General features: G+C 48.6%; 1 protein-coding gene across 1 annotated transcript; it reads left to right on the plus strand.

Moving 5' to 3' along the window:
- The first annotated feature begins 658 nt into the window (after positions 1-658).
- Positions 659-25,406, plus strand: LOC115312598. The gene is made up of 4 exons (XM_042286279.1): positions 659-665; positions 750-972; positions 6,903-7,068; positions 25,275-25,406. The coding sequence occupies exons 1-4, from the start codon at positions 659-661 to the stop codon at positions 25,404-25,406; spliced, it is 528 nt and encodes a 175-aa protein (XP_042142213.1).
- The last annotated feature ends 1,032 nt before the right edge of the window (positions 25,407-26,438 follow it).

A 26,438-nucleotide genomic window follows, 5' to 3' on the forward strand; every position in this document is an offset into this window, starting at 1 on the left:
GCAACTTGTGCCCCTAAATGACTAAAATATAGGGTATAATAAAATTTGACTTTCTTTGGTCAGTGTTATGGTTTTTTGAGACTAAACGGATAAACAATGCCCTTATTAGACCTCCGTGCTTTTTGTTAGGTTAATGAGTGTCATGGTTGGCTCATGTTTGGCACTTGTGGCAAGCAGTTATGTGGAAAATCAAAAATAAGTCACAAAATCCAAATAAAAGTAGTTTGGCACTAACAGACGCCTTTGAGCAATCGTTTATTAGGCCCTGGAGGCCCAGAGGACCAGGGGGTAAATGTGGGAGCAGAACGCAGCCAATCTTGAGCGCATAGGTCGCTTGTCATGAGAAAGTCAGAAAACGAGCAACAAAAGAGAAGAAAAAAATAGAAGAAAACAGACAAAAGATTAGGAGCGTTTTTTTTTTATTATTATGACGGCATAACGTTGTTCGAGAGCTTGTCAACTTTATTTATTTTTACGCAATGCCCGATGCCTCTGTTTTCCACCAGGTAAGTACAAAATAAACCTAGAAAAGCAATTCGGACAGACCTTGAAAGTCATCTGCGTCCAATGGAACTACCGCTGTCCTCGTCTCTTTCGCGCCGTTCGGAAGCATCGGTGTTGCATGGAACCTTTCGCTCTAGATCAAAATATTAACTCTATGTCTGGCGCGCTTCCCCTTTCGGATGTAAAAAAAAAAAGAGATGTCCCCCCGTTCACTTCGGTGTCTAACACTGCATTTCCTTCTGCAGGGCAGCTGCCGAACAAGACGCTTTTATGTACTTTTGGAATTCAGTCTACCTATTGGATAAAGGGGCCCCAGGAAGGCCTTTGCGACATAATTATTTTGGATTGCTTCTACAACCTCAGGACAGCCACCTTCCTTGACCGCAGAGAACAAGCTATGGAGTGGTTTTTGGGCTTTGTTCGCAAGGACAGCGGATCCACCCAATTCGGATTAGGAATTCACCACAGGTGATGCCATTTCTCCGCGTGGATTCCAGGGGCGATGTGGGTGCAGGTTTCTAGCTATCCGAATTTCGACCTCTTGTTCTTAAAAAAAATAATGAAAATCACTGTAAGCCCACGCTGAAATGATAAGTGTTCACTGTCATTTTGTCAATGAAATGGCATATCAAAGGACAAAGAAACTCGTTTTCTCTCGGAATACTTATGTTGAAAATATAAAGGCATTTCACAAAGCTCCGGCAAAAATATATTTTCCAATACCTAAGTATCGCACAAAAAATGCAGAGTGTTTGAGGTCTTTTTGGTTGTTTCTCAAGAATCTAGTTAGGAATGTTAGCATAGTTTTAAATAAATACATTATTCTTTATGTGCAAGTAATTAACTATTTTCGATATTGGAATTCTGGGAATCGTTTCATTAGAAAGTTGCTGAGCATAAAAAAAGGCACAACTGTGAGCAACATAACAAAATTATCAAATACGCGCCGCGTCCACGGCGTTGCGAAAAAAAACGCTAATTTTGGAGGGGATTCTAGGTCCCGGAATCCTATCGGAGCGCATCTACGCGCAAGGAGTCCCGCTGCCAGCGGTCGAAACCGCAACGCATCGCACGTCGATGTAGCGTCTTTACACTGCCAGCGAAAACAAAATGGCACACCTCACGTAGCAGTCCGATGACTGACTCATCTAGCCTCTTCTACCTGCGATACGTGGAAGCGCACGCGGGTTGCGTGTTTTGACCACGTGGAGCGGGATTGCTGGCACGGAGATGAGCTGCGCTAAGAAACAAACTCTTCGGAACGCTTCAAGGGGAGCATTTTACAGCGAATCTGTTAATGGCTAGGATTCTGTCAATTTTTCGTGTGCGTGACGAAAAGCTCTACTCTTGCACCGCCGCACGTGCAAAAGATTTGAACTAAATGACCAAAATAAAGATTTGACGAAAGGTTTATTTCGCAAGATGCCAATTGTTTTAGGTTTTTGATTTAAAACAGTTACTCCTGCAGACGTCGGAACGTGCGGCACGTGGAACACCATTCCCTGCATTCTCCTTGATGCTTGGGTAATTTAGCAATAGCTCTCTCGTCATAATGGGAAGGTCGCGTATAGCGCGGACTCCCGAAGCGCAACGCGCCTGTGAAGAGCAACGGCGAAAACGGCACCGAGAATATCAGTGGCGGTGGCGGGCGTTAAACACCACCGATGAAGATTGTGCACAAAACACCAAGCGCATGCGTTAAACCTGACAAGACGGCGAAGGTCGCAGGGGGTAGGGCGCATAAAAAAGACGAAGGTACTATGCATCTAAATTGGACAACTTTAATCGAGCCCACGCTAAATTTTCTCACACGTCTATGTCGTGTGCGAAGCAGCTTCGTAGGTCATCCACGTCCACAGAGTAAAATCTTTCATGATTTCTTCGAACGCCGTAGAACTCATCACGAGCCTCATATCATTTTACTCTTTGTAGATTTAAAAGTTCTTAACTGTGCGCAACTGGTTTCTAAATAAAACCTTGTACTGAAATTTATATATCAAATGAGTCAACCTCTCATAAACAATGTATGACTTCAATATTCCGTACTATATATTGTTTTCTGAACATGCCCTTAATCAGGAACCAAAAACACATCAAACACTGTCTGGTGCGATGTGTCGTATATTTGCAAAACCAAATTTTCCGTAATTTCGAGTCCTTTTTTTATAGATAATGCAGTATGTTATTTAGAGAGACCACGAAGAAATCCCAAAGGTGTAAAGCCCAAGGGCGTGATTTTAGCACGCTTCGATGCGGTGGTTTGTTTTGTATTATACAAGGAATCAAATCAAGTCACTGCGCTGCCTCGTTCCTAGCCCGTAGAGTATAAGAACGCGCTTCCGATCTCCCCAAGTGAAAGGTTTCGTATACCCCCTTCGGCAGTCGCGTAAACTGCTGAAAGGTATCAACACCGTACGTGACGGTCAACAAGACCCGTGCAGACATTGTGAGCGTAGTTGCATAGCCAACACTAGAGCGGAGCTGGTGTGCCACCCAAGATAGCTTTGCCAGCTCGACCCGTGATGTTTCTACTACATGAAGGAATAAAATGCTAACACTTAAGATATAAAGTGTATGTAGCGCATGGTGCATAGGTATTCCATACGACGTTTATTTGACCTTAATATCCAACTAAGAGCAAACCCAATCCGCGTGTGACGAGAGACGAGTCCACCTCCAAACAAAACACGACCTGCTCTAGCCAGTTGGCAATGGCCAGGCGGCGCCACAAGTGAAGACGTCTCTGTTAATGGGGCGGCCAGTCTGCCCGTCGGGCCGTTGCGAGCGGCGGCGATCCCAATTTCCGCAGTCCCCGTGTGCACCTGCGTGCCATGCCCCTGGTTCTTTTATGCAGTTTTTTAAGACCATCGGAGCTTTGATAGGTCCAAGTGTTTAGAGAATATTCTAGAGTCGTCATTTGGATACCAGTTTTAGTTGTCTTCACCACTTGGGGCCGCCCGATCGGTCTTTGCTCCGCTCGTCTTGTAGAAGACGATTCCTCCTCCAGTGCGGACGATTAAGACGGCTCGGACCTGAGCTTTTGAATAAAGTTTTCCTCCTCCTCCCAGGAAGTGACACAACACAACGAGAAGGCAGCGAATGGGTTTATTGTACATCCTGGTTACCTGTCTTCGAGAGCCGGCAGTCCGGACCCGCCGACCGTAGTTGTCGCCCGTCGTTCAGAGCTCACAGTCGGAGCCCGTGTCTAGGCGTGCGGAACGTCCATCCCTCGCCAGTGCTGCGTAGGCTAGCTGTTCCGGGCTATCACAGCCAGAGTCTCACTGCGTTATCACTCCGGGATCGCCATGGACGAGGCCGGTATGGTCAGGGCTCGCCGCTTCCGCCGGTCCTGATCCGAACCATGCTGGTGGCATACTCTGGGGTTCGGCATGGGCCAGACCAGCCAGAACGGATCTATTGTTCCTGCCCGGCCCCAGCTTCGTGCAGCACGCTCTTCCTCTTTCTTCGCCGGCTGGCCCCCGCTCGCGCCTCGCTCGCCCGTCATCTTCTTCTCCTGACGCCCCACACACTAAACCAAAATTTGCATGCTAGAGAACATTACACAAGCCTCTGTAAAAAAGGCGACAGGCAATAAAGTGTACGTGTGAGGATATTGACGCTTCGCATGAGCTTTTTCTGAAGAAAAACTTTTGCATCCTGTTTTCTGCACCGCCGCCACATTTGTTACCAAACTCAGCATTAAATTTGGTTGGCGAAACAAACAAAACTTTGTGCTACGAAAATCCACTGTTTGAAATATTGCAGGTTCGGAAGGTTTCGGTTGCGACCGCGCGTGCCGAACGGCTATGCACGCGTACAACTACGAATGCCGGAAATGGGCCGACGGACCTCTCGCTTGAAGACCTGATCGCCTGATTCTCGACGTCACAGCGAAGCAACAATCGGCCCGATTGTTGTTTCGCTGTGACGTATTTCTTTATGTGGCTGTCCAAGTGACTCGTAAAACAACTTCTATAAATACGTTATTTTGCCGACTTGTCTGCGAAACGAGTTCGTCAGACCACTTTCCGAACCTCCACATCTATTTTCGTTCACTTCAACATTTAATGTAAGATTCACTTACTTGATGCGTCGCACTGCAGTAATCCACTTCTGTCGCCATGTCGCTTCCCAAGATCTCGAGGAGAAGCGGTAAAGTTTGACGCTTGAGTCACCTTCGCGACTGTGGCAGCTCATTCACGCAGCAATAGCGACGTTTATTTTTGGGGGGAACTCTAGGAGCAGGCGAGATGTCGCAGGCATCCGGTGAGGTCATAAAGACGTGAAGTTGGGACTTACTTTTACAAAAAAAATGGTTGGAAAAAGGCACACGCCGATCCAAACACCACGTTCAGACGTGGTTTCTCAATGCGACCAGCCGCCGTCCCCGTGACTTATCCCGGCCTGGCCTACCCAGTTTCTTTATTTCGCAGCCGCTAGATGGCGCAACGTGTAGTGTCAAAATGCATTGCCGGTTGCCTATACCCCATTCACCCCGAAGCTGACAGTGCGGAAACAACTACGTGCTTCCTGCACCACATATATGTCTATATCTTCGCCACGTGATCATGTTCTCACCCATGCCCACACCCAGAAAGAGGAGTCAGGTGACAAAGGGAAGGTGTTTGATTGGTCCGGCGAACCCGCGGATTCCACGGCATTGTGACTTTAGAAGATGAACGGAGTATAGCACCGAACACATTCACCGCACCACGAATGCCGCTTACCGCTATGAAAATGGAAATGCGAACGACGAGGGGTTTAAAGAATAATAATCCTTGTAAAATGGAACAAAGGACAAACACAAAATTCCAAACACAGCTAGGCGACTGGTGTGCGCTGAAAAAAATCCTCCTGGTCCTGGAATCAAACCAGAGAGCCCTCATTTTCCAGTGGAGCGCTTTCCCAATTGAGATAACCGGGAGTTAGACATCAATAGAACAAGTGAGCTTTATCAGCCGCCACCAGACCACGAACAAGGGTAAACGCCCTGCAGTTTAATGTTATGATTTTAATGCAATTAATGCAAAGGTCAAGGCGACCTAGACGGGCCCTTTTTTCTCCGAAATTAGGTCATAGGGCAGAGTTTTCTTGAAATAAAAGAAAGGGTAGGCAACGTTTTTCTTTCAATTAGGAGGCCATGATTCAACAGGGCGCGCCCAGTTGGGCTTTGCTCATGGACGAGTTCGGGGACCTCAGGGGAAGCGTCAGGGAATCACCGGCGTATTTCCGCAATTCATTTCTTGACTCCTGCTACCTGAACTCTATACTTACAAAGCCCGGCAGTTCGACGACGGGCCATGGAGTGCCCGGTCGCAGATTTGGAGCGCGAGGATTTGGTAGCACAGAGGATCAAAGAGCCATTTCTCGGGGAACCTGGACTTCACCTCAGAGCTGTCGTGGCGGCGAGGGCCCGAACTCGGGATCCGTCCGAACAGCACAAACACAAAGCTCGTGGATTAATACTGCTAAATGTTGGCTTGATAACATTAAAAAAAATGAGATAGTGTATTGAAAAACAAGGTTGGCAAACACAAGTCGAAAAATCACCCGTCATCTACAAAAAAAAAAAAAAAAAAAAAACGCCAACCGCGTTTCTGTGCGTCTGAGCTGATTCGCTCGAGAACCACTTTCGCAACCGCTTCGCAACAGCAGCTCAACCGCTACTGCGAATGCGCAATCAGAGATGCAGCCTTGTGACGTCGGCACCGCGGTGGAGGATGGGAGGGATTTCCGGCTGTTTCAAACAGTTTTGGTTCGGCGGCGGATAATTAAGTTGGCTTTTACCGATTGTTCGTCGTTTTGGTGTCCAGTAAAGATATTAAGAGAGGCTCTATATTAGCCTCTGGTGGTGAAAAGAGTGGAAACCACAAAAATCGATTGCAAACGCTCACATTCATCCAACCGGCTCCAATTCGATCTAATCGATGGTTTGTCAGGCGCTACTGAAAGGTTTGAGACAAAACAGAAAATGAAAATAGCGGTTTTCAATGAACATTTAAGCTCACAATAAAATATTCTTGTTGTATTGCCTAACGCACGATCAACTTGCATTTCAGGGGAAAGCCTGAATCTAAAGGTTTTTATTTAGTCAGCTCTTAGAGCTTCAGCCGTCTTGTTGAGATGCAAAAAAAAATTAAAAAATAACCTATTATGGTTGGACACTTTATAAATATAAGCGTCTTGATTTCTTTGAGATAAATTGTAAACAAGTGTAAAAGTTGCTTTGTTTGAGTGTTCTTATTCCTGACATTTTCCAGAGGTTAAAGCCTAAATACCCGGTGACATAATGAAATAGGAGGTAATCCTGCATATTGTAAACTGAAAACGGACTTGCGAAGTGTCAATCGAAGAATGTATTCTTGAACTAATCTTCACACATGTGTCATTTATCTCAGCAATGCCCTTCAAGCTTACAACGACCTCAACGTCGCCGTTGGTATGAACACGTTTAGAGACTTCTGGAACCTGAACATCCGACATTACTGTCTTCTCACATTTCAAGTACACGACGCTTTTATAACCAACAGAAGCACCGTCCAGGGCTACGACAAACTTTTGAAGGTAACATACAACCTACCTTGTAAGTTACACTGCGGGAAACGTTGGTCCATATATCATTCGTGTTTCGATTTTAAATACGCCGAAAACAAAGGAACGACGTCGAAATTGTTGGTTAATGATGTAAGTTATCTATACCAATGCTTGATTCTAGCCGCTCAAAATGTGTTTGGAATTAAGTCAGACGGATCAAGTCAAATATTGTTCCAACGCGCAAAAGAGTCATGGTCTGCAAGTACCATAATAGACCATTCCGAATATACGCAGTGCCGACCAACATCCTTTCGATGCAGTAAGCAATCCAATGCACGGCGAGTGCAGGGTCACACTCTTAAGAAAAGGTATATATAGTCATCCATTAAGCACGTAACATTCTTGTCCCCTATGTTCATTTAGAAACGGAGCAACCGTCGTCCTTGCAAACGGGGGAGCACAGTTCATCCCTCGTCTGCGTAGCAATATGGCGGCTCCAAATCGAGTGAGGTCGTCCAGGACGTCGTCTTTGATGTCACGCTCTAGGATGTCGTCCTAGAGGTGTTCATAGGGCGTGCTTGACGTCATCCTAGACATCGTCCGTGAGGTCGTCCTAGAGGTCCTCATCGATGTCGCCGTCTTTAACGTCGTCCTCGATGTGTGTACGACATATTACAACCATTTAATTTTTAACTGTGTCTCTGCAAAGCTACATCATTCCATCACATATGGTTAGATGAACGTGCATGTCCTTTTTTAATCCAGTATATCTACCCCAATCCATGCTCTGAAAGTGCACATTGCAGCCCTTTCAACTAAACACAAACCATATGTAACGTTACTGCTAAAGTGGGATTACACCCAACTCTTAGAAATGAAGAAACACACCGGTCAGTTCCACGCTTGCACACGTCTCCTAATGCGCAAGTTAGCCTTAAACAGTCTGCGCTCTACTGGTCGCAAAAGTCAACATGAGCCGTCTAGTGATCAGCCTAAAGCATAAAGATCCAAGCAGACCCATTAAAAAATTTTGCAAGTTTTATTTTCGTCTATTGAAGCCCTCGTAATATGACAGCACTAAAGGCCGGTCGTGAGTTTCGACGAAGATTGGTAAAAACAAAACAAAAAATGTTTGGTAGAAGAATCTAGAGGAAAAAGCTTGAGAAGGAGAAGGCATGATGAGGCGTTTGATAAGGACACAACTCATAAATGTAGAATATAAGAAATGTAAACAAAGCCCACAATGACGGGCAATGACTTCGATGCTCGATCCTTTACTCAGACATGTACACGTTAGTGAAAAAATATAAGGAATTCGATTTACAATTACTCAAGGCTAAATTGTACTTATTCACAACTACAATTAAACTTTTATAAAGTAAGTGAACATTACTCCAGAAAGTAATTCCTTACTTTGCGGGCGTAACTTCAAACATTACTGCTCTCAATAAAGAAACAAAGGGAAGAGGGTTATTGAAGTGTGTACTGTTGCCACCAGTTCCGTTTATTGACAGTGAGTATTTTGACCAACAGCTGACTCTCGAAAATCCCCTTTCATCTTGAAGATGTCGACTGCTACGCTAAACACTCTTTCAACTGAGGCTTTAGATGGGAGTCCCATATTCGGCCTTACGAATGCTTGGTGCCTTACGAATACATTGTGTTTCTCCAGCGAAGCGATGAAAGTTCTCTTTACCCTCAAAAAAATTACCAAGCTTCGTCTTTGCAGCCGGTGCCTGATAACGTCGGAATCGTAAAAGCTCTACAAGTCCCCATACAACTCGACAAACATGGGATGAGATTTGATGTGTATGCATCCATCCAGAGTCACGTACGGAGAGTTTGGTCGATGGAAAGAGCGGGCAGAGCCAGGGCCTGCGCCAGACGCCGATAAAGCACATGACATGCACTCTGGCCAACCAGAAGTCGAAAATAATTCCTTAGCGGTGGTAGCGAGAAACAGTTTTGATAAGAGCGTAAGGGTTGCATGTAGTAACTTTTCATTGTTGAAAATATAGTGAACATGATGCTGTGATTATGATAATGCAAAAATATATAAGAAACGAATGTGCCTCTCGAATTGTGTTTTGCTCAGGCAAAGTGTGTTCTCGACCTTGTCGCGCTCTTCTACTATGACTTTGGATTACCGTAATCAAAACATTACGTGCACCATATTTTGAGTCATAAAAACTACTTCGACGCACTTATTTATTTCCCTTCTCGCGACCACCACCAAGATATTATTACCGGCTTATGGATGGTAACATTCGAATTTGTGAAGCCACCCTGAAACACGCCCAGCCTGCTTCCGGTTCAATGGCGCCTACTTATAGGCTCTATACTTTCCAATGAATGGACAAACTCCCTAAAATCTACACTCTCAACAAAAGGGTAGTCATAGGGTACTATATTTGGGGTAGTCAGAAGCCGTCAAAGATATCGCTACCCCCCCCCCCCCTCCCCCCTTCGTTATACTAACGACCCCATGGGTAGTCACACGGCACACAAACAACAGGAAGTCACAGTGACCACCCCCTAAAGCAACACGGCGGCTGGCAAGCCACAGTGGAGCAATACGAGTAAGGCCTAGCGAGCTGGACTGCTTTTTGCTAAAATACCATTCTCAAGTGGGTACGCCCATTCGTTGCCTTCCGTGCGCAGTAAAGCACTCCAAAACGCGCCTCGAAGCACCGGCACCGCACCTATTACGAGTAGGGGCGACGATGTGAGGGGGGACATTCGAGGGGGTTTGCCCGCGACTGCTTTCGCGCGGCCGGCTGCGTTTACTTCGCGGCCAGAAAACATTCAAATAAGGAATCGTATAGCGACAAATGGAATGATGTCTTTATTGAACAGAGAATCTGCTTGCTGTGCTTGCCGCAAGTGATACGGCGTTTTCGGCTGAGAGCGGCGAGGCGAAGCATCACCAATTCAATCGGCGTCGGTTCCGATCGTTCAACGGTCCTGCTCACCTGTTAGCATTCATTATCCACTCTCAAGTCCCTGGTAATCCTCACCGGGTCTGTGCAGGCACTTGGCGCTATTCACCGCACGTAACACCGATTCAACTGGCTATGGGACTGATCCCACTGGGACGAGAGGCCGAGAACCGAACCCTCCGTAGGCTTCTTCGTGTAAGTTTGTAAGGGACCAAGTGTTAAAAGATATATTTTAGGCAAAACATTTTTTTAACAACTTTGACGGGGCGAGATTAATTTAAAATTCCGCGCGCAAAGTCCATGACGTCACGGAATGGTAATACGCAATTTCCCCCTCAATAAGATGGTCATACCCTTTCTCCACTTCAACGCGATGGCCAAGGCAATCCACCTCTCCTCCCCGCACCCGAAATGCCGAGAAAAAACGAGTGGAAAGGACGTGACTACCGACTAAGTCGTGTCTCGCCCAATCCCTATTTTAGCAGTGACGCAGTGTCTGTTGTCTTTCGTTGTTTGTTGCATATTTAATATTGTTGACTTGTGACTATATTACTATCTTTATTTTATGTATGTGCCTCTCCCCCTCTGTAGTGCCTTCGGGCCCTGCGGGTACTTTCAATATACAAACATTTCGTCATTCTTGTCCAGCTCGCTTGCACCTTTGCATTTTAATTGCATTATAATTCTACAAATATTGCTCTAAATTTTTTTTTATTCGCGTAAAATTTATTTTTTGACACGCGAGTCCTAACCAGACTGTTTGAAAATTTTTAGAGCCCAAAGCAAACACAACTATCAAATGACAACGAGCATACAAAAAAACAAAACAAAACAAAAAAACATTTTAAACGAAGTTTGCAAGAGCAGCTTTAAACAATACAAAACACGTTTCGAAGCCACGAGTAGAAGATAAGTTATACACAGGGCGAAACCAAACTCCGAAGTGAGGATCTGAGTGAGGCGAAGTGAGGAAGACAAAACACCTCCACGCTGGGCTCTATAAACAAGTGTATCGTTACAGCATTCAAGTTCAATTCCAATTTGGTGATTCCCGACCATGGGTGAAACTATAAACCGTGCAGTGGAGCCGGCCAGCATCGGCCGAAACATCGAGGGCCGAGAGAGAGAGAGAAAACTTTATTGACTGGGGAAATCGGTGAAGGGGAATAGAGGTCATGGTGGTGGTGGTGGGCGAGGGGCCGAAGGCCCATCCCCTCCTGGCCGTCTTCTCCTTTATTTAGGTTGGTGGTCCCGTGGTGGCGGTCGGCCGAGGCTTCCCGGCTACCTCTTCCGCCCTTTTGACCAGGCCGGCCTGTAGGTACGGGTCGGGGCTGCGAAGCGAGGTCTCCCACCTCTCCTCAGAAGGAATTTCGGGGCAGGGATCCTGAGGGCACGCCCACATGATGTGGGCCAGGTTGGCATGGGCGCCACATAAGGGGCACGCCGAAGTTGGATAAAGGATGGGGTGGATATGAGTCATGGTGGGCGGGTTGGGGAAAACTCCCGTCTGGAGTTGGCGCCAGACGTGTGATTGCTCTAAGCTAATGAATTTGTCCACCTGCGGATAGATTCTGCGGGAGAGGAGGTAGTAGGTGGTAATGGTCATGATAACCGATCAGACAGTCCCGCGCGGACCGGGCTCCGTGGTAGGGATACAGGCTCGGCCCAGCCCGGTTAGTAAGTCCTCGGGCTAGGTCGTGGGCCGCCTCGTTTCCCTCGAGCCCTGAAAGTGCAGGGGTCCAGGTCAGTTGGACTTGAGATTGCGGGGGGTTTCTGCGCAAAATTTTGAGTGCCGTTGGGGATATGCGTCCGGCGGCCAAATTTTGGAAAGCGGTTTTAGAATCGGTAATGATTGTTGCGAGGGTAGGGTTAAGCGTTAAGGCCAGCGCTACCGCCGGTTCCTCCGCCGTTTAAGGGATGGGCGTCCGGACTGTGATCGAATCTAGCGGGTTGCTGTTGGAGTTATTGCGAACTGCGACTGCGGTGAATGCTTCGTGGTGTCTATATTCCGCTGCATCTACGTACAAAACTCGGGGGTCGTTTTTGTAATTCTTGCGTAGGGAGCGCGCTCGTTCTTCCCTCCGATTGGTGTGGTGCGTAGGGTGCATATTGTGGGGGAGTGGTGTGGCTATAATGTGCGCGTGGATATCTAGGGGAATGGTTGTCGCGTCCTGATATAGGATGTGGTGTCCTATTCGTAGATTTCGGAGAATGTCTTCCTGTGGGGGTGCGGGCGAGGCGTTCATATTGTCCTATTAGATGGGCTTCAACGAGTTCGCTGGCCTTGTTGTGAAGGCCTAACCCTTCGAGTCTGGCAGTGGACGTGCCTGGGGGAAGGCATAGCGCCGCCTTGTAAGCGCGTCTTAAGAGGATATCGTTTTTGTCAGTTTCTGCCTTGGTTAATTTAAGGTAGGGGATGAAGTAGACTATTCTGCTCACGACGACGGCTTGGAGCAGGCGGACCCTGTCCTGCTCAGTCAGGCCTGCGTGTTTGTTGGTGACTCTCTTGAGCAGACCTATAGTTTGGTTTACGTTCCCTTCTATGGCCTGGAGAAAGTTGTGATTGAGTCTGGTGGATTGTATCTGCAGCCCAAGGACCTTGAGGGCAGGTACCTCTAGGATCTCTCTCCCGTCAATGTGGAGTTTGATGTTCGAGGGGCGTTGTTTTTTTCTGATTCGGTGGAAAGACACTCGGAAACCCACAGAGAAAGTAGAAACATAAAGTAATGATTAACTAAACGCGCGCGAGCACTACTTCGCGGCACCGCTCAATTTCGTGGACACGTGCTTGTACAACGTTTCGTCTACTTTTTTTTTGCCACGGGAATTGCATTATTGGTTTCATTTCGTTCGCCGCAAGCCTACCTGAACTAAAGCGGACTTGCCCAGGCGACTCTGATACGCCACAAATGAATTCGCGATCGCCGCTTTCAGACAGTCCGCATTACGCGCTGAAACCCCTCGCTCCGCTCGGGGAAACTTTAATATCGATTGAGAACATGTTTATTTACGCATACCGGATAGGACCATACCTTTCGCCTAAGAGCGAAAGGGCGAAACCTTACTCTCGAGGCGTGAAATCGCACCAGGCCTCATACGAAGCGTAACGGTTTCGTCAAGCTCGCATCGCCTTGGTCGCCGACTGAGGCGATATGTGCGGAAAGACGCTTACGATGAGGCGTCGCAAGGTTGGTCGATGAAACGAATACGGTAACTTTTCAATGAACCTAAGTTGCATTAAAACTATGCTGCGTCGACGGAACGATCTTCCGGTGTAGCATCGTGTGTTTGATGGACTGATTTCCGCCGGGCATAGTATTGAAGTGCTAGGCCTCGTTTGCACGCTAACATGGGCGAGTACGTGCCCGACCGCGTCAAAGAGCGAGCGCCTATCGTACAGGGTAATCCTGCGACTTTATGAAGTACTTACGCTCTCCGGCAATATGAAAGACCCACTGGGAGCGCGTGGCAGAGGCGGTGGCTGAGGGGGACGCTGCGCGCGCTTTGGGCAATTCCATGTCGTTTTGTGGGGAGGCCTCACTCGGTGCTCAACTGCGCCAGCCGCGCCGAGGCGTGCTTAACAGATTTTGATTTCGGTTTGGCGGGAGAGCGCTTCTTACGCGGCACGCCTGGAAGTATTGCAAAAGGAGGCTCGGAAAAAGTCTCGTTATCACGGGTGTTTTTATCAATTTTTTCGTGCAAATTATGAAATCAAGCACTGCGAAAAAAACAAAGATTACAGTTATGCTGATGCCCTGTAGAAAGCGCGCTCTCCCGCCAAACCGAAATCAAAATTTAAGCACGTCACGACGCGGCTCGCCAGCTGGCGCGGCTGAGCACCGTGTGAGGCCTCCCCTCTGAGCGACATGGAATTGCCCAAAGCGCGAGCAGCGCCCCGCTCAGCCACCGCTTCTGCCACGCGCTCTGAGTGGGTTCCTCATATTGCCGGTGAGTGTACGTTCTGATAGCCTATAACATTTCTCCTGCTCTACAAGTAGCCAAAGCCATCAAAACTCCCCGTTCAATCGGTCGCCACTCCGACTACATCCGACGAGAGATCCACCGGACCGCCACAGGTCAACTGGGTCAACCGTCACCTCTAGTTAAAACTCGGGCGCCGGAGCGGCAGTTGGAGAGTAGGTAGCCTCGTTACCGACGCCTCCAGGTCGCTCGGATTCCTTTCTTATGTTTTTCGCGGTTGGAAACATTCACCAAATATGCGCGTGTAGTCACAATTTCTAAATCCCGGGTCCAGAATCTTGTTTTGCAAAGGCTCCTTTCCAAAACAGCTACTCGAGAGATGCTTCGTCCACATCGTCGAAGGCTTGCGGCGGCCATTATGGACCGAGGGACTAAAGTATTCATTAGGGGAGCAACTCCGGTGGGAGAAACAAAATGACCGCAGGACGAACTGCTCGAGTTACCGCTTCTCAATAGACGGCGCTGGGGTCTTGGGGATGAAAGTTGGCGATTGGTTCGTTTGCACAACCTTTCCTTTAAGAGTGTTCGAAAATCATCTACGAGATCTGAAGGATGTGTTCGACAGGCTAAAGCCGCGGGGATCACTTGAAACCTAGAAAAGGCCCAAATAGCCGAAACCCGCATCAACTTGCTTGGGTTTGTGCTCGACTGCGGGCGCATCAAGTCGGACCCCGAGAAACTGAATGCTATCCGGGAGCTTCCGGCACCAACGGACGTAAACTCGCTCCCTCGCGATCTGAGAATGGTGATCTTTTACTGCCAATTCATCCAAAACTGCGCATCACTCCAAGCGACGTGGCTACTGAGAAAGTCCGTGAGAGGGAGTTGGGGACCCGAGCAGGAGGCGGCATTTTGCTGCACCTCTAAAGCGCTCGCGGTCACAGCTGAAGTAAAGCTTCCAGGCTTCAACAAGCCTTTCGTGATCCAAACGGACGCGAGCAAACTGGGCTTGGGAGTGGCCCGCTCCAAGAGCACGAGGGGGTGCTTGGTCCGGTCGCTTCTGTTAGCCGCTCACTGGCACCAGTGGAGGTGAACTACAGCAAATGTGAGCAAGAGCGCTTGGCCATTGTCTTTGCCCTCAAGCGCTTCGACATTTATTTCAACGGGATCACGTTCACAATCGAAACAGATCACCAAAGCCTAATATGACTAGCCAGACTTCGCAAACCCGCAGGACGGTTAAAGAGAGGGACCTTTCTATTGCAGAAATACGACTATGGTCGTGCGGTACAGAAAAGGCAGCACGAACGCGGTGGACGTCGCACTGTCTCGAGCCCCCGTAGACTGCACACATCTTTCCGCGACGACCTGGGCCCAGGCAACGGCAAAACTCAAAACCTAATGCAGCCGATCGACAGCCAAGAACCATGGTCTTGGGCGGCTTGCAACGTGGTCGGCCCTTAACCGAGGAGCCCCAAAGGAAGCCAGTTACTTTTGTTGTCAATGACCACTTCAGCAAATGGGTAGAACCTTTTCCACTACGAAAGCTGACAGCCCGAGCAATCACTGAAAAGCTCATGGAGATATTCACCTGTTTCTGGTTCGCTGAAGCTCTTCTAACGGATAGGGCAAGCCACCTCGTCGGGAGGGTATTTGTGGACGCTTGGAAAGCGCTGGGCATCAAGCACGAAACGACCACATCTTACCATCTAAAGGCGAACATCACGGAGCGATGTAACAGAAACATCAAAACCATGCTGACAGCGTTTGCCAAAAAGCACCGCGACTGGGACGCATACATTCCCGAGATTGGGTTCGCTCTCTGTTCCACTGTAAATTGTTCGAAAGGCTTCACCTCCTCCTTCCTCACACTCCGAAAGGAATTCCCGAATACAATAGACCGCGTCCTCAGGCAAACACCGGGTTGAGCGACGCACAGTCGAAACAGGCTGAACATGCACGGACGCTGCAAACCCGGACCACGAAAGCTTTTTCGGAGGCCCGCCGAAATCTCGGGGTAGTGCGAGCTAAACAAAAAGCTCAGTACCACCGTTCCCGCCGAGATCTCCGCTACAAAGTAGGCGATCTCGTGCTCAGAAGAAACTATGCTCTGAGCGATGCCAGCAATGGCTTTTCTGCTTCACTGGCACCAAAGCGGTTAGGCCCGTACCGAGTGCACGAAGTATTTTCACCAATTGTGTACGAGCTGACGGAGGAAAACTAGAGAAAAGTCAGCGTGCCTGTGCAGGACAGCGATCTCAAACCCTAGAATGAATGGGATGAAGGGGGGACGAACAAACGCAGCCCCGCGGCAATATGCACGCAAAACGCGAGACAACGTCGGCGAAGAACAACAGGCGTCTCGGTACAATCTACGAACTCGGAAAAACTAATATTCGGAGTTTTCGTAGAGACAGCCCCGCTAAGTTGCGAAATGTCACATTAAGGAAAGTGCAGAGCAAATATATAACAGCTGCCTTCGCAAACTTGTCAGACACCATTGTTTGCTGTCAAGCAGAGACCTAGATAGAAACTCACCTCAGCGTTCGCTTCCGGATCTACCCGTTTGGGAATCACTCAAACTACGGCATCTGAGGGAAAAGATAGGCGTAACGGCCATTGGTCAGTTGCCACCTACGCTCCCGTGGTTAACACGTCACCGTAGGAGCGCGGTGTGCGCGTCGTCACAAGCGGATTGGATTGGATTGGATTGGAGTGTACGGCTCTTCCCTTTGTATTGGGTAATCAACAATGGATACTGGATCTAGCCTAGCCAGTCGCGCCCCCGCGACTTTCGCTTCCGCTTGGTGTTCCATTGGTCGGTTGCACACCCTCCGCCGATGTGTCTCTCTCCACCAGACTTCCAGCCGCGTTTTCGTCATGTCTATGGCCGATCGAACGCTCTTTTGTTCTTCCTCTGCCTGCTCTGCACCAATTCGGAAAACTAGTGCTACTGGGGACCGGTACAATGTGCCGGCACTGCAGCATCAGGTGCTCCGTCGTCTCGTCGGTCTGCCCGCAGAGTGTGCTCGTCCTCTCCTGTCCCTCCGTGAACCTGGCTCTCCACACCCGGGGCCGTAATGTACCCATGCGGGCCTCTGCGAGGAGTCCACTGCCTGTCGAGTTGTCGTACCAGGGCTCTTTCCTTATGGCCTCCTTCTCTGCGTAGTACATCGCGAGGGACGGCTTCGCTGCCGCGCCCGCTCTCCATCTCTCCGTCTCCACTGCTCGGATGCCCGCTCTAATTGTAGCCGGGCCCACCCGGTTCTTGCCCGCTGACTCCAGCCAGGTCGGTTCGAACCCATAGCGGTCCCGTAGCCCGTAGCCGAACCCATGGCGGTCCCGTAGGCGGTGCATCCATTTGGTGCCTCTTTCCTGGTATATCTTGTAGCGCAGGGTGCGGTGGGCGAAATTCCCATCCGGGGGTCTCTGCACTCTCCCCTCCTACAGTGCCTTGGCGCTGACTTCTCTAGCTTTGAAGGACGACCAGCCTAGGTCCTCCTGGACACCCTCGTTGGGTGCTGTTCTCGGGAGTGCCAAGGCCATTCTTCCCGCATCCCTCTGTCTTCTCTCCAGGAATTCTCTTGTTTGCGATGAGAGGACTAGTACGCCATTTGCGTACGTGAGTCATGGAACGATAACAATCTTCCATAGCCCCCGCACCAACTCGAGCCTGTTGAAGGTCCAAGTCGTGTTCTTCGCCAAGACACCTTTCCCCCTTATCGCTCCCAGTCTCTCCTCCCGTTCATAGACCTTCAGGTAGTTGGACTCCGCAGCCAGGGTCACTCCCAAGTATTTGACCGTGGTTTGTCTTGTCAACTTCCCTCCCTGCAGGTGTCACTGTTGTTCCTCTGGTTCCTGATTCGGTCCATCTCGATCTTCCCGGACCAAAACTTCACTCTTGCTCTGGTTGAAACGGAGTCTAAGGTGCGTGGCGAGCTCTCTGCAGTTGTGCAGAAGTACCTGGAGGTCCTCCGGCGAGTCGGCAAGGAGCACCACATCATCGGCATAAATGAGGGCCGGTAATCTCTGCCGCTTCCAGGCTCCCTCCATTCTGTATGATAGGTCGCAGCCCACATCCGACTGCTCTAGTGCTTTCTCCAACGATTTTACATACAACATAAATAGCAAGGGGGATAGTGGGCATCCTTGCTTCAGGCATCTGGGTACTGGTAGACGTTTGGTCATGTGGTCCTCCCACTCAATCCGCACCAAGACCCCAGCATACAGTGCCTGCAGCAGGTTCACATCTGCCTCGTTTATGCCTATCCCTCGAAGTCGACCTCGGAGTATGTTCCAGTCCACCGTGTCGTATGCCTTGGAAATGTCCAGGAACGCTGTGTAAAGTCGTCTGCCCTGCTGGGCTGCCACTTCGATGCACTGTGTTACCACAAATAGGTTGTATTCTACGCATCTTCCTGTTCAAAAACCGTTCTGCAGCTCTCCCAGCACTTCCGTTTCCTCGGCCCATTTCTGCAGTCTCGTTCTGATAATCTGACTGCACGTTCTGTAAAGCACTGATGTGATGCTGATTGGCCGGTCAGAGACCAAGTAGCAGTGTGGCCAGATTGAGCTATAACCAGCCAAATTGGGCTATGTTTATTTCTAGTTGGCGTCAAAATTTTATGGTTGGCTACGTGGCTATTTTGGGGCTATTTTAAGGATGCCGCGAAGTTTTTGTCGAAACCTCAGGCGCCAGGTCGGAAATTGGGGTTCGGCTAGTTAATTTTCTAACTTCTGATCTGCTTTTATTTTTTTATATTTTGGCCAGTCGAGAGGAGAGAGAGAAAGGCTTCAAACTTCTGCAGGTTTTCACAATGTGCAGAGAAGCAATGCTTGCAGAGTTCAAGCGGTCTATCCACAGCACAGGGGAGCAAACCAAGCAGATTTCACTATTACCGCAGGCTCGTTAGCGGGTCTTCTACCCGGACCTAGACTGAACTCTTAAAATGCTGCTTTGGTGCCCATTGTGAAAATGCTTAGGCACCCACGTTCGTAAAAATGAGAAGTCCACAGCTTCACCGCTCAACGATTGTCTACGTTGCAGTGGTCGCCCACCCCAAGAAAGGACAGTGAACCATAATTGAGACCCTCATTTTACACGTAGAACCTTAGATATTGTGGTTCTGGTTTGAAACTCCCAGCTTTTTTACTGCTCTGCTTCTGTATTTTGTTATTTTACTGTATGATCATACCTCCCGGGCTTCACAATAGAGCCTATGAATGAAGGGTCAGTGTTGTACAAATTTTCATCCTGTCGAAGCTTTTATTCTTTTTCAAAGTTCAGAAGTGACCTAATGTACACAAAATATGGGGCATCTGAGGGTAGAAAAAGTAACAATAGAAGGCTTAAAAATAATTGTTTTTAGTCTTGGCTTTTTAGAGCGCAGCTCTTAGGCGCCCGTTTCTGGCTTGAGCGCCGCCGCCGTCGGCGTATGCATGTAATTCAGGTTGCATGATACCTACGTTGCATGCAACCCGTCGGTGTCAGCGGAGCCTCGCGTTGCCTGAAACCCAGGCTACATTTAGGGCAAGTTGCATGCAGCCCACGTTGCATGCAACCCGGCGACGCCTCCGAGGTCACGTTACCGCCCCCGAGGTCATGTAACCCCCCCCCCCCTCCGAGGTCACGTGACCCCCTCTCCCGAGGTCACGTGACCCCCCTGTCCCCGAGGTCACATTACCCCCCCTCAGTACCCTTCCCTCCTCCTCCTCCTCAAGAGCTGCGCTCTAATTCGGCGTTACAGGGAGTTGTAAACGGCTTTCATATTTTGGCTATATCTCTCTACGGCTTTGGCTGTATTTGGGCTATACCGCCCAGCCGTTTCGCGCTTCTTTGGTGAGACCATCTGGCAACACTGCCAAGTAGTCAGTCTACCGCAGTACGAGTATTGTGCCTGAAACGCGTCTCCGACTGGTGTGTCTAGCGCGTCCAAAAAAAGTGGCTCTCGATATCCGCCTGATAACGTCATACAAGTGACACGCTGTCGCCGGTCGCGATCCTGGCGGCGTCCCAACAGCAGTGGTGTTTGTAGCAGATGTCTGATCTGCTTCAAGTCGCTCTCAAGTGTGGCGGTCCATGGAAGTTTCGGCAGCCAGTAGTTGGGACGCCATGACGACATAAAATTGAAAGAATAAAACAGAGAGGACAAGCACAGGACAACCACTTTCTTTCATTTAGCAACGACGTTTATTTTGTGCAAAGACATTGCACCCTGAGCGAGACTCCGACAAGATAGGTTGATAAGGGGGAAGGCTAACAGGGAGATGGAAAGGGTGATATGGGGGATGGAAAGGAAACCTGGGAGATGGAAAGGTGATAAAGGAGAAGGAAAACATGGAGATGGAAGGCGTGATAGGAGAAGGAAAGGGGGAACCACCAGCCACGGGCAGAACTACCGGGATGTTGTGTATTTACGGGGAGTTGCGGTATTATTCAAAGTCAGGCTTGAAAAATTCTAACTCTCGTCTTGATAAGGTTACTGAGGCCGATGAAACGTTGTTTTCTGCGTTCTGGGTGAGAAAAGATTCGATGATTTCACGTCCGGGGCGATTTCGGTGTCCCCCTCTTGTCTTGGTTTCTACGAAGTCAGGTGCGCATCCAATGCATTCATTCGCGTGAACCGCGAACGAATGCATTGGAATCTTTATACAGGAATCCGGGGCGCGTATAGGGTATTGCCTTGCTCCTATATTAAGTGAAATCTACCTGTCTTATGTAGATAGGACCATACAGGTACAGCCCAAGGACACTGGCCCGGAATGTACCGTAGTCCGCTACGTTCATGACTACCTGATTATTCACCCTGAAGCCGATAAAGTCGAGGTGATCGTGGCCTCGTTCGAAAGCGCAGGGGGCAAACTAAAATTCAAAAAGGAACATCCTTCCTCTAAAGGGCTACAATTTCTAGACCTGCGATTGAAAAAAACCAACGAAGGCGTTTGCTGGACGTTCAGTCAGCGTTAAGAAAAGCCGGTGCTCCCTTTTGAGAGTGATCATTCAAAGACTGTTAAGATAGGTATCATCAAGACGCTACTCACATCAGCTAAAACGAAATCCCGTCAACATTCGGCAACAGATAGCATAAAGAGCCAAACTCGACGACTCCTGAGTTCCGGATATCCGGTGGAACGCCTCGTGTCCGTTTTCCACCAGCATATTAACCCAAAAGCAACTACAAAAACGCTTTTCAGACGAAGGATAGCCAGCATACCTTATCTTCATAATGCTTGCCATCGTACCCGATTCCTTGCATCACGCTATGACACGAAAGTTGTCTTTTCCAGTAGATTCAAATTGGCAAGCATGTGCAACATGATCAACCGACAAGAAGCCAAGCCGGCTTGCGAAAAAAAGCACACCCGAAAGTCGCACGAAAGGGAAGACAGACGCAGACGACGTTGCGAGCAGGCGACGTTGCAAAGAAGCAGTCGGCGCTCCGATAGGGGGCCGCGATCAGCCAATCAGGTTCGGCGTTCTGACGTCACCTCTACCCCCTGCGGAAGAAGCAGACGAACTTGCCCTCCGAATATGCATCAGTGGTCTCAAACTCACTCGAGTGTGGGGGCCAAATAGCTTACACAAAAAAGGTCACGGGCCAATGTAAGATGAAGGGGAGGGGGGGGGGGGGGGCATAACATTTTATAGAGAACAGACCTCGCTCTCTATGCTTTTTATAAAATCGCAAATTTGCCAGTGACGTCTTTTCCTTTCATGTGTTTTATGACTACTCTGGGTCCTGCCGTGATGTGATAACAAGAATTAAAATGACACCGCCCCGCCAATGTGCTGCCATTTTTAATAGAACAAAAGAACATGTACATTGTGGTTCCCGTTGCTTAATTAACTAAGGAACTAAACAAGCTAAACATATTTAAAAAAAAAAAACAAAAAAACAGTCGGTTTATTCGACAGTTCTTGCTTTCCTTGCAAGTTCTATTACACTCTAAGCAATACTTGTCTTTTAATTGTGACATTTTCGAAGGCGAAACTCCCGAGCTTGTAGCTTTATTTTTGGGAGTTGCTCCAACTCATCGAGAGTTCGCGCAGCCCAAGATGCATCCTTCAGCGAATAGCTCGCACTTGCGGCCTAGTAGCGGAACAGTTGTACATTGCAAAGAAGCTGGGAAGCAAAAAAAAAAAAGCGAAACATACGGCAAATGAACACAGGTAAGTATGATCTAAGTGAATACGTTAAAAGAGCACAGCTGCTTTTCGAGCGAAAATGAATCGGCGCGAACAGTTCACGATGTTGCGTGCTTTTTCTAGCGCTCGAGACGCGCGAACCGGGACTCGTAGCTAGTTGCCTGCGGGCCGTGTCCCAGCGAATCACGGGCCGCATGCTGCCCGCGGCCCGCGTGTTTGAGACCCCTGCTATACACAGTTTGCACGGACGTCATAGCCGGGGCTTATGGGAAATGTCAGCGCCATTACCAGGTACTGACTTAGTTTCGGGATCGTCGCCGGCAACGTTGGCCGCTGCTGTTTTGGCTTCTTCGCTACGGCGTTTGCGGTGCACACATTGCACGTTTATTTTTTTATTTTCTTTTCTGGTGTGCTGTAGCGGTCGCGGTCGCCGTGGTGCAGTCATGCCGATGGGTGGGATGTTCGGCTGCCGAAGCAGAAGCAAGTCCTCTGGACAGCAGAGTAACACAGAGCCAAGTGTAGGGTTGCACCGTTTGCCAAAGGTGAAAACGTGACAGTGTGAGCGTACAAAGCTGCTGTCCGAGAAGGGCCGAAACCTCTGGCTTGCTCGCATACATCGGAAGTGTCCGTGTCTGCGGTAGTCACTTCATTATCGTTAAGGAAATACGTTGCTCAACTGTACTTGGATTTCTGAATGCTTCTGTTCGCACCCTCTGCGTATTGCAATTGCGGTCGTGGGGCAGTGTTTGGTGTCTGGTAGCGTCACGCTCCAGGGATGTGCTTTTATCTTTCTCTCAGAGTTTCTGTAATTGTGTAGTGTTTGTAGCACACTTGTGTCGATGGTGTTGCAGTGGAAGCGCCAAGTTTACCCAGCTATGATGCTGCGAAGTTTAATGCGGCAAGTTGGGGCACATCTCTTCGTTTGCAGGCAATCCTTCGGCTTTTCGGCTGTCATAACGATGCTCGTTTTATTCCCTGTAAACTCGTCTCGCTCACCACGACGGTACGCTTCGATGGGAGACACATCGCTGTCAGGTTCTTCACACATCCAATCTTAAAATATTTGTGGGCGTTCAGGGCCTTGAAGGGCTTCATCTGTTGCAGGCACGCGTAGTTTGTCGACAAAACCAGTAGTTAATTCCACATGCGTCGTGGCTGGCTGCTCGTCGGCACCTGGAGCGGTGTCCGCGCCGACGCGTAGCTCGTACGGATGGATGCCGCCGCACTTCTTAACTTTAGACTCATACCAAGCCTCTGTGGGGCACAAAAGCACTTTGAAATAGGAAGCGCAGGACTCATGTCGAATAGCTTTCGACATTGCGCTGCACGGGTGATGCAAATTCCGTAGCGAAGTAGCAATCGAGAGGCGCACATGAGGCGGCAGCAGCGTCTGTGTCCCCCTCCCATTACCTGGCGATGGCGGCCGGAGGGAGGAAGTAGAGGAAATGACGTCACGTGGGAACTATGTATATGTGCGTTCATTTTAGATTAGATATATGCGATCTTTTCAATAAGTGCACGTTTAAAACACCCAAAGCACCGCTTCTCCCTCCGACAAGCAGATCTTGTTAGAACTACTTCGCGCTACGTATGGACATTGTGCAAACTTTTTATTAAGGGGAGAATGAGCAGACAAAAACAGACGTCGCTCGACAGAGCTTTCTTTTTAGAGCACAGCTCTTAGGGGCCCGTTCCCTAAGCCTACGCCTAAGAACTTGGCCTACGCCAATTCTACAAAAAAGGGCTCTGTTTGCCTTACGTGATTTCATCTTGGAAACTAAAATAGCGGACAGTTATTGAGAGTTATACATCTTCAACAAGAACAACAGAAACGCAACACCAAAGTGGAAACATCATTACATGATAAATTTACGTTACATACATCCTTCAACTGTGAAATTCTGTATATAATACACCTTGATTCTATACTATCGCGCTAAATTGAGCTTTTAATGTAAAAAGTGTTTGAATAATTTAATGTGCATACCGCCCTTTTTAGTGTATATATATTGTACAGTGCACCACGTACGTTTGACTGAAGGAATATATATAAATAGCATGACAAATCATTGCACCCTGATGTAAATAGCGTACTTTTATAACTTGGAGTGTATTGCAGGGAGTTCTCTGCAGTGTTTAGTTTATGTGACAACTGTGAACTCTCAAGGAAATCGACACTAAACACTCAAGTTCAAAGGAGTAGCCGGCGCTGCTATAGCAGCAGCCAATGTCTCCTTTTCGTTTATTTTGATCAGTTATTAAAGAAAAAAAAAGGGCCCGTTCCCCGCTTGAGCGGCGTCGGCGTCGACGTCGACGTCGCCATCGGCGTCGGCGTCGGCGTAAACCCCCAAGGTCATCTGAAGGTCACCCCAAGGTGACGTGACCCCCCCCCCCCCGAGGTCACGTGACCCCCCCCCCTCTCCGAAGCCACGTGACACCCCCCGAGGTCACGTGACCCCCGCCGAGGTCACGTGACTTCCCCGATGACGTCATCGTCACTGATGACGTCACCGGCATCCGCATCGTCGTCATCATCATCCCTGATGACGTCACGAGTGACGTCACTGATGACGTCACCGGCATCCTGATCGTCATCGTCATCATCACTGGCGACGTCCCCGGCATCCGCATCGTCATCGCCATCATCACTGATGACGTCATCAGTGACGTCACTGGTGACGTCACCGGCATCTACATCGTCATCGTCATCATCACGAATGACGTCATCAGTGACGTCACTGATGACGTTATCGGAATCAGCATCGTCATCGTCACTGATGACGTCATCAATGACGTCACTGATGGCATCATCGGCATCGTCACGTGACCCCCCCAAGGTCACGTGACCCCCCCAGGTCACGTGACCCCCCAGTACCCTTCCCTCCTCCTCTTCAAGAGCTGCGCTCTAATTCGGTGTTACAGGGAGTTGTAAACGGCTTTCACTTTTTTTATAGAAATACGAATTAGGATTTCCTAACCTTGCGAAGCTGTGTAGAAAAAAAAAGAACGATTTAAAACGGTCGCCTTGTTGATCATCAGTAGAGGTATCGTGTACTGTAATTAAACAGGGATATTATTCAGTTATTTAAACCTATTTCGGGGGCATCCAACGGTGGCACTGTTCAAGATTTTGTCAAATCTGCGAATTAAAAGACAACTTTTACCATTATCTGTCGCACAAGCACAATGCATAGTGTGTAAATTTTCCCTTATGTTTCTCTTTGCTGTAGAGACTGAGAGAGCTCCAGGAAGTGAACAGAGCCGGGGCCGTTGACAAGTTTGGATATGTCATTCTTGCAGTCGGCCTTCTTGCTCCAAGGAGAGGCAACGCCTACAACTACCTGAAAGAGTTGCTCCAGTAGGTCCTTAGAGATTTCATATGCATCCACCAGATGTATTCTTAGGCCGAGCATTTTTCTGAGGCACCGCGTGCTCCTCACAAATATGAGCAATCCTGAATTAGGTAGAACTTGAAAACTATGGCTGGGCAATTTATAATAGTGTTTTTATTCCCAACAAAAATATTATGTTGGAGGAAGGTTAGAAAAAAAAGTTGTTTAAAAACCTTGACTGGCCATCAAGCCACAAAAAAATAGTATTAACTTTCCGCTTAATCGAATATTGCTTTAATCGGGAATACGTTTTCATCCGGTAAATGCTCGGACTTGAAAAAAGAAGAAACAATGACGAAAATTAACACTATTTTTGCGTTTTGTTCTTACCACCAGGTTTGCTATCTCAAAACGCAGTAATTATCCTGTTCGTCTGTAGAAACCTCACAAATATTGTCAACATTTATCATAATTATGCAAGAGCTGTATTTAACTTAAAGGCCGTGTAGAATTTACAAAAAAAGAAAACTTTTAGCCTTTCCACTTTGGTGAACATGGAAGACCAGCGAAGCTGTACTGAGGTGGGAATGCATTAATGGCCGGCCGCAAGTCGGCAAGCCAGATTGGAAAGGCTGGAAAGGTTCCCTCCATCTACGAGCCACGGCGAGAACGACGGCGGCAACCAGAGAACCGGCAAGCCGGTTGTCTGGTTGGCGGCGTCGTTCATAGATGGCGATAGCTGTCCAGATTTTTGTGCCATCATTTGTTTGCTGGCGGACACGATTCTAGGGAAACGTCCTCAACAGTTCCGCTGTAAAAAAACATCTGGCTTTTTTGGCTTGCATAAGCAAGCCAATGGCGTCCATCCAAGATCTGTCCACGACAGGCAGGAGCGCGGCATCCAGCGCCAATAGGACGCTCCTCAAAGACAGCCGTTTTCCTGCACGCGAAAATTCCTCAAGAGGGACGAAAGTTTTGAATCCCGGAGCTGCTTTTTCACTAAGAGCGCACCTACACAAAGACGCATCTTTCAGGGACCTGAAAGACGTTCCTCTGTGTAGA

This window comes from Ixodes scapularis, unplaced genomic scaffold (assembly GCF_016920785.2).
Source record: "Ixodes scapularis isolate PalLabHiFi unplaced genomic scaffold, ASM1692078v2 PGA_scaffold7__128_contigs__length_106722199, whole genome shotgun sequence".
NCBI classification, from domain to species: Eukaryota; Metazoa; Arthropoda; class Arachnida; order Ixodida; family Ixodidae; genus Ixodes; species Ixodes scapularis.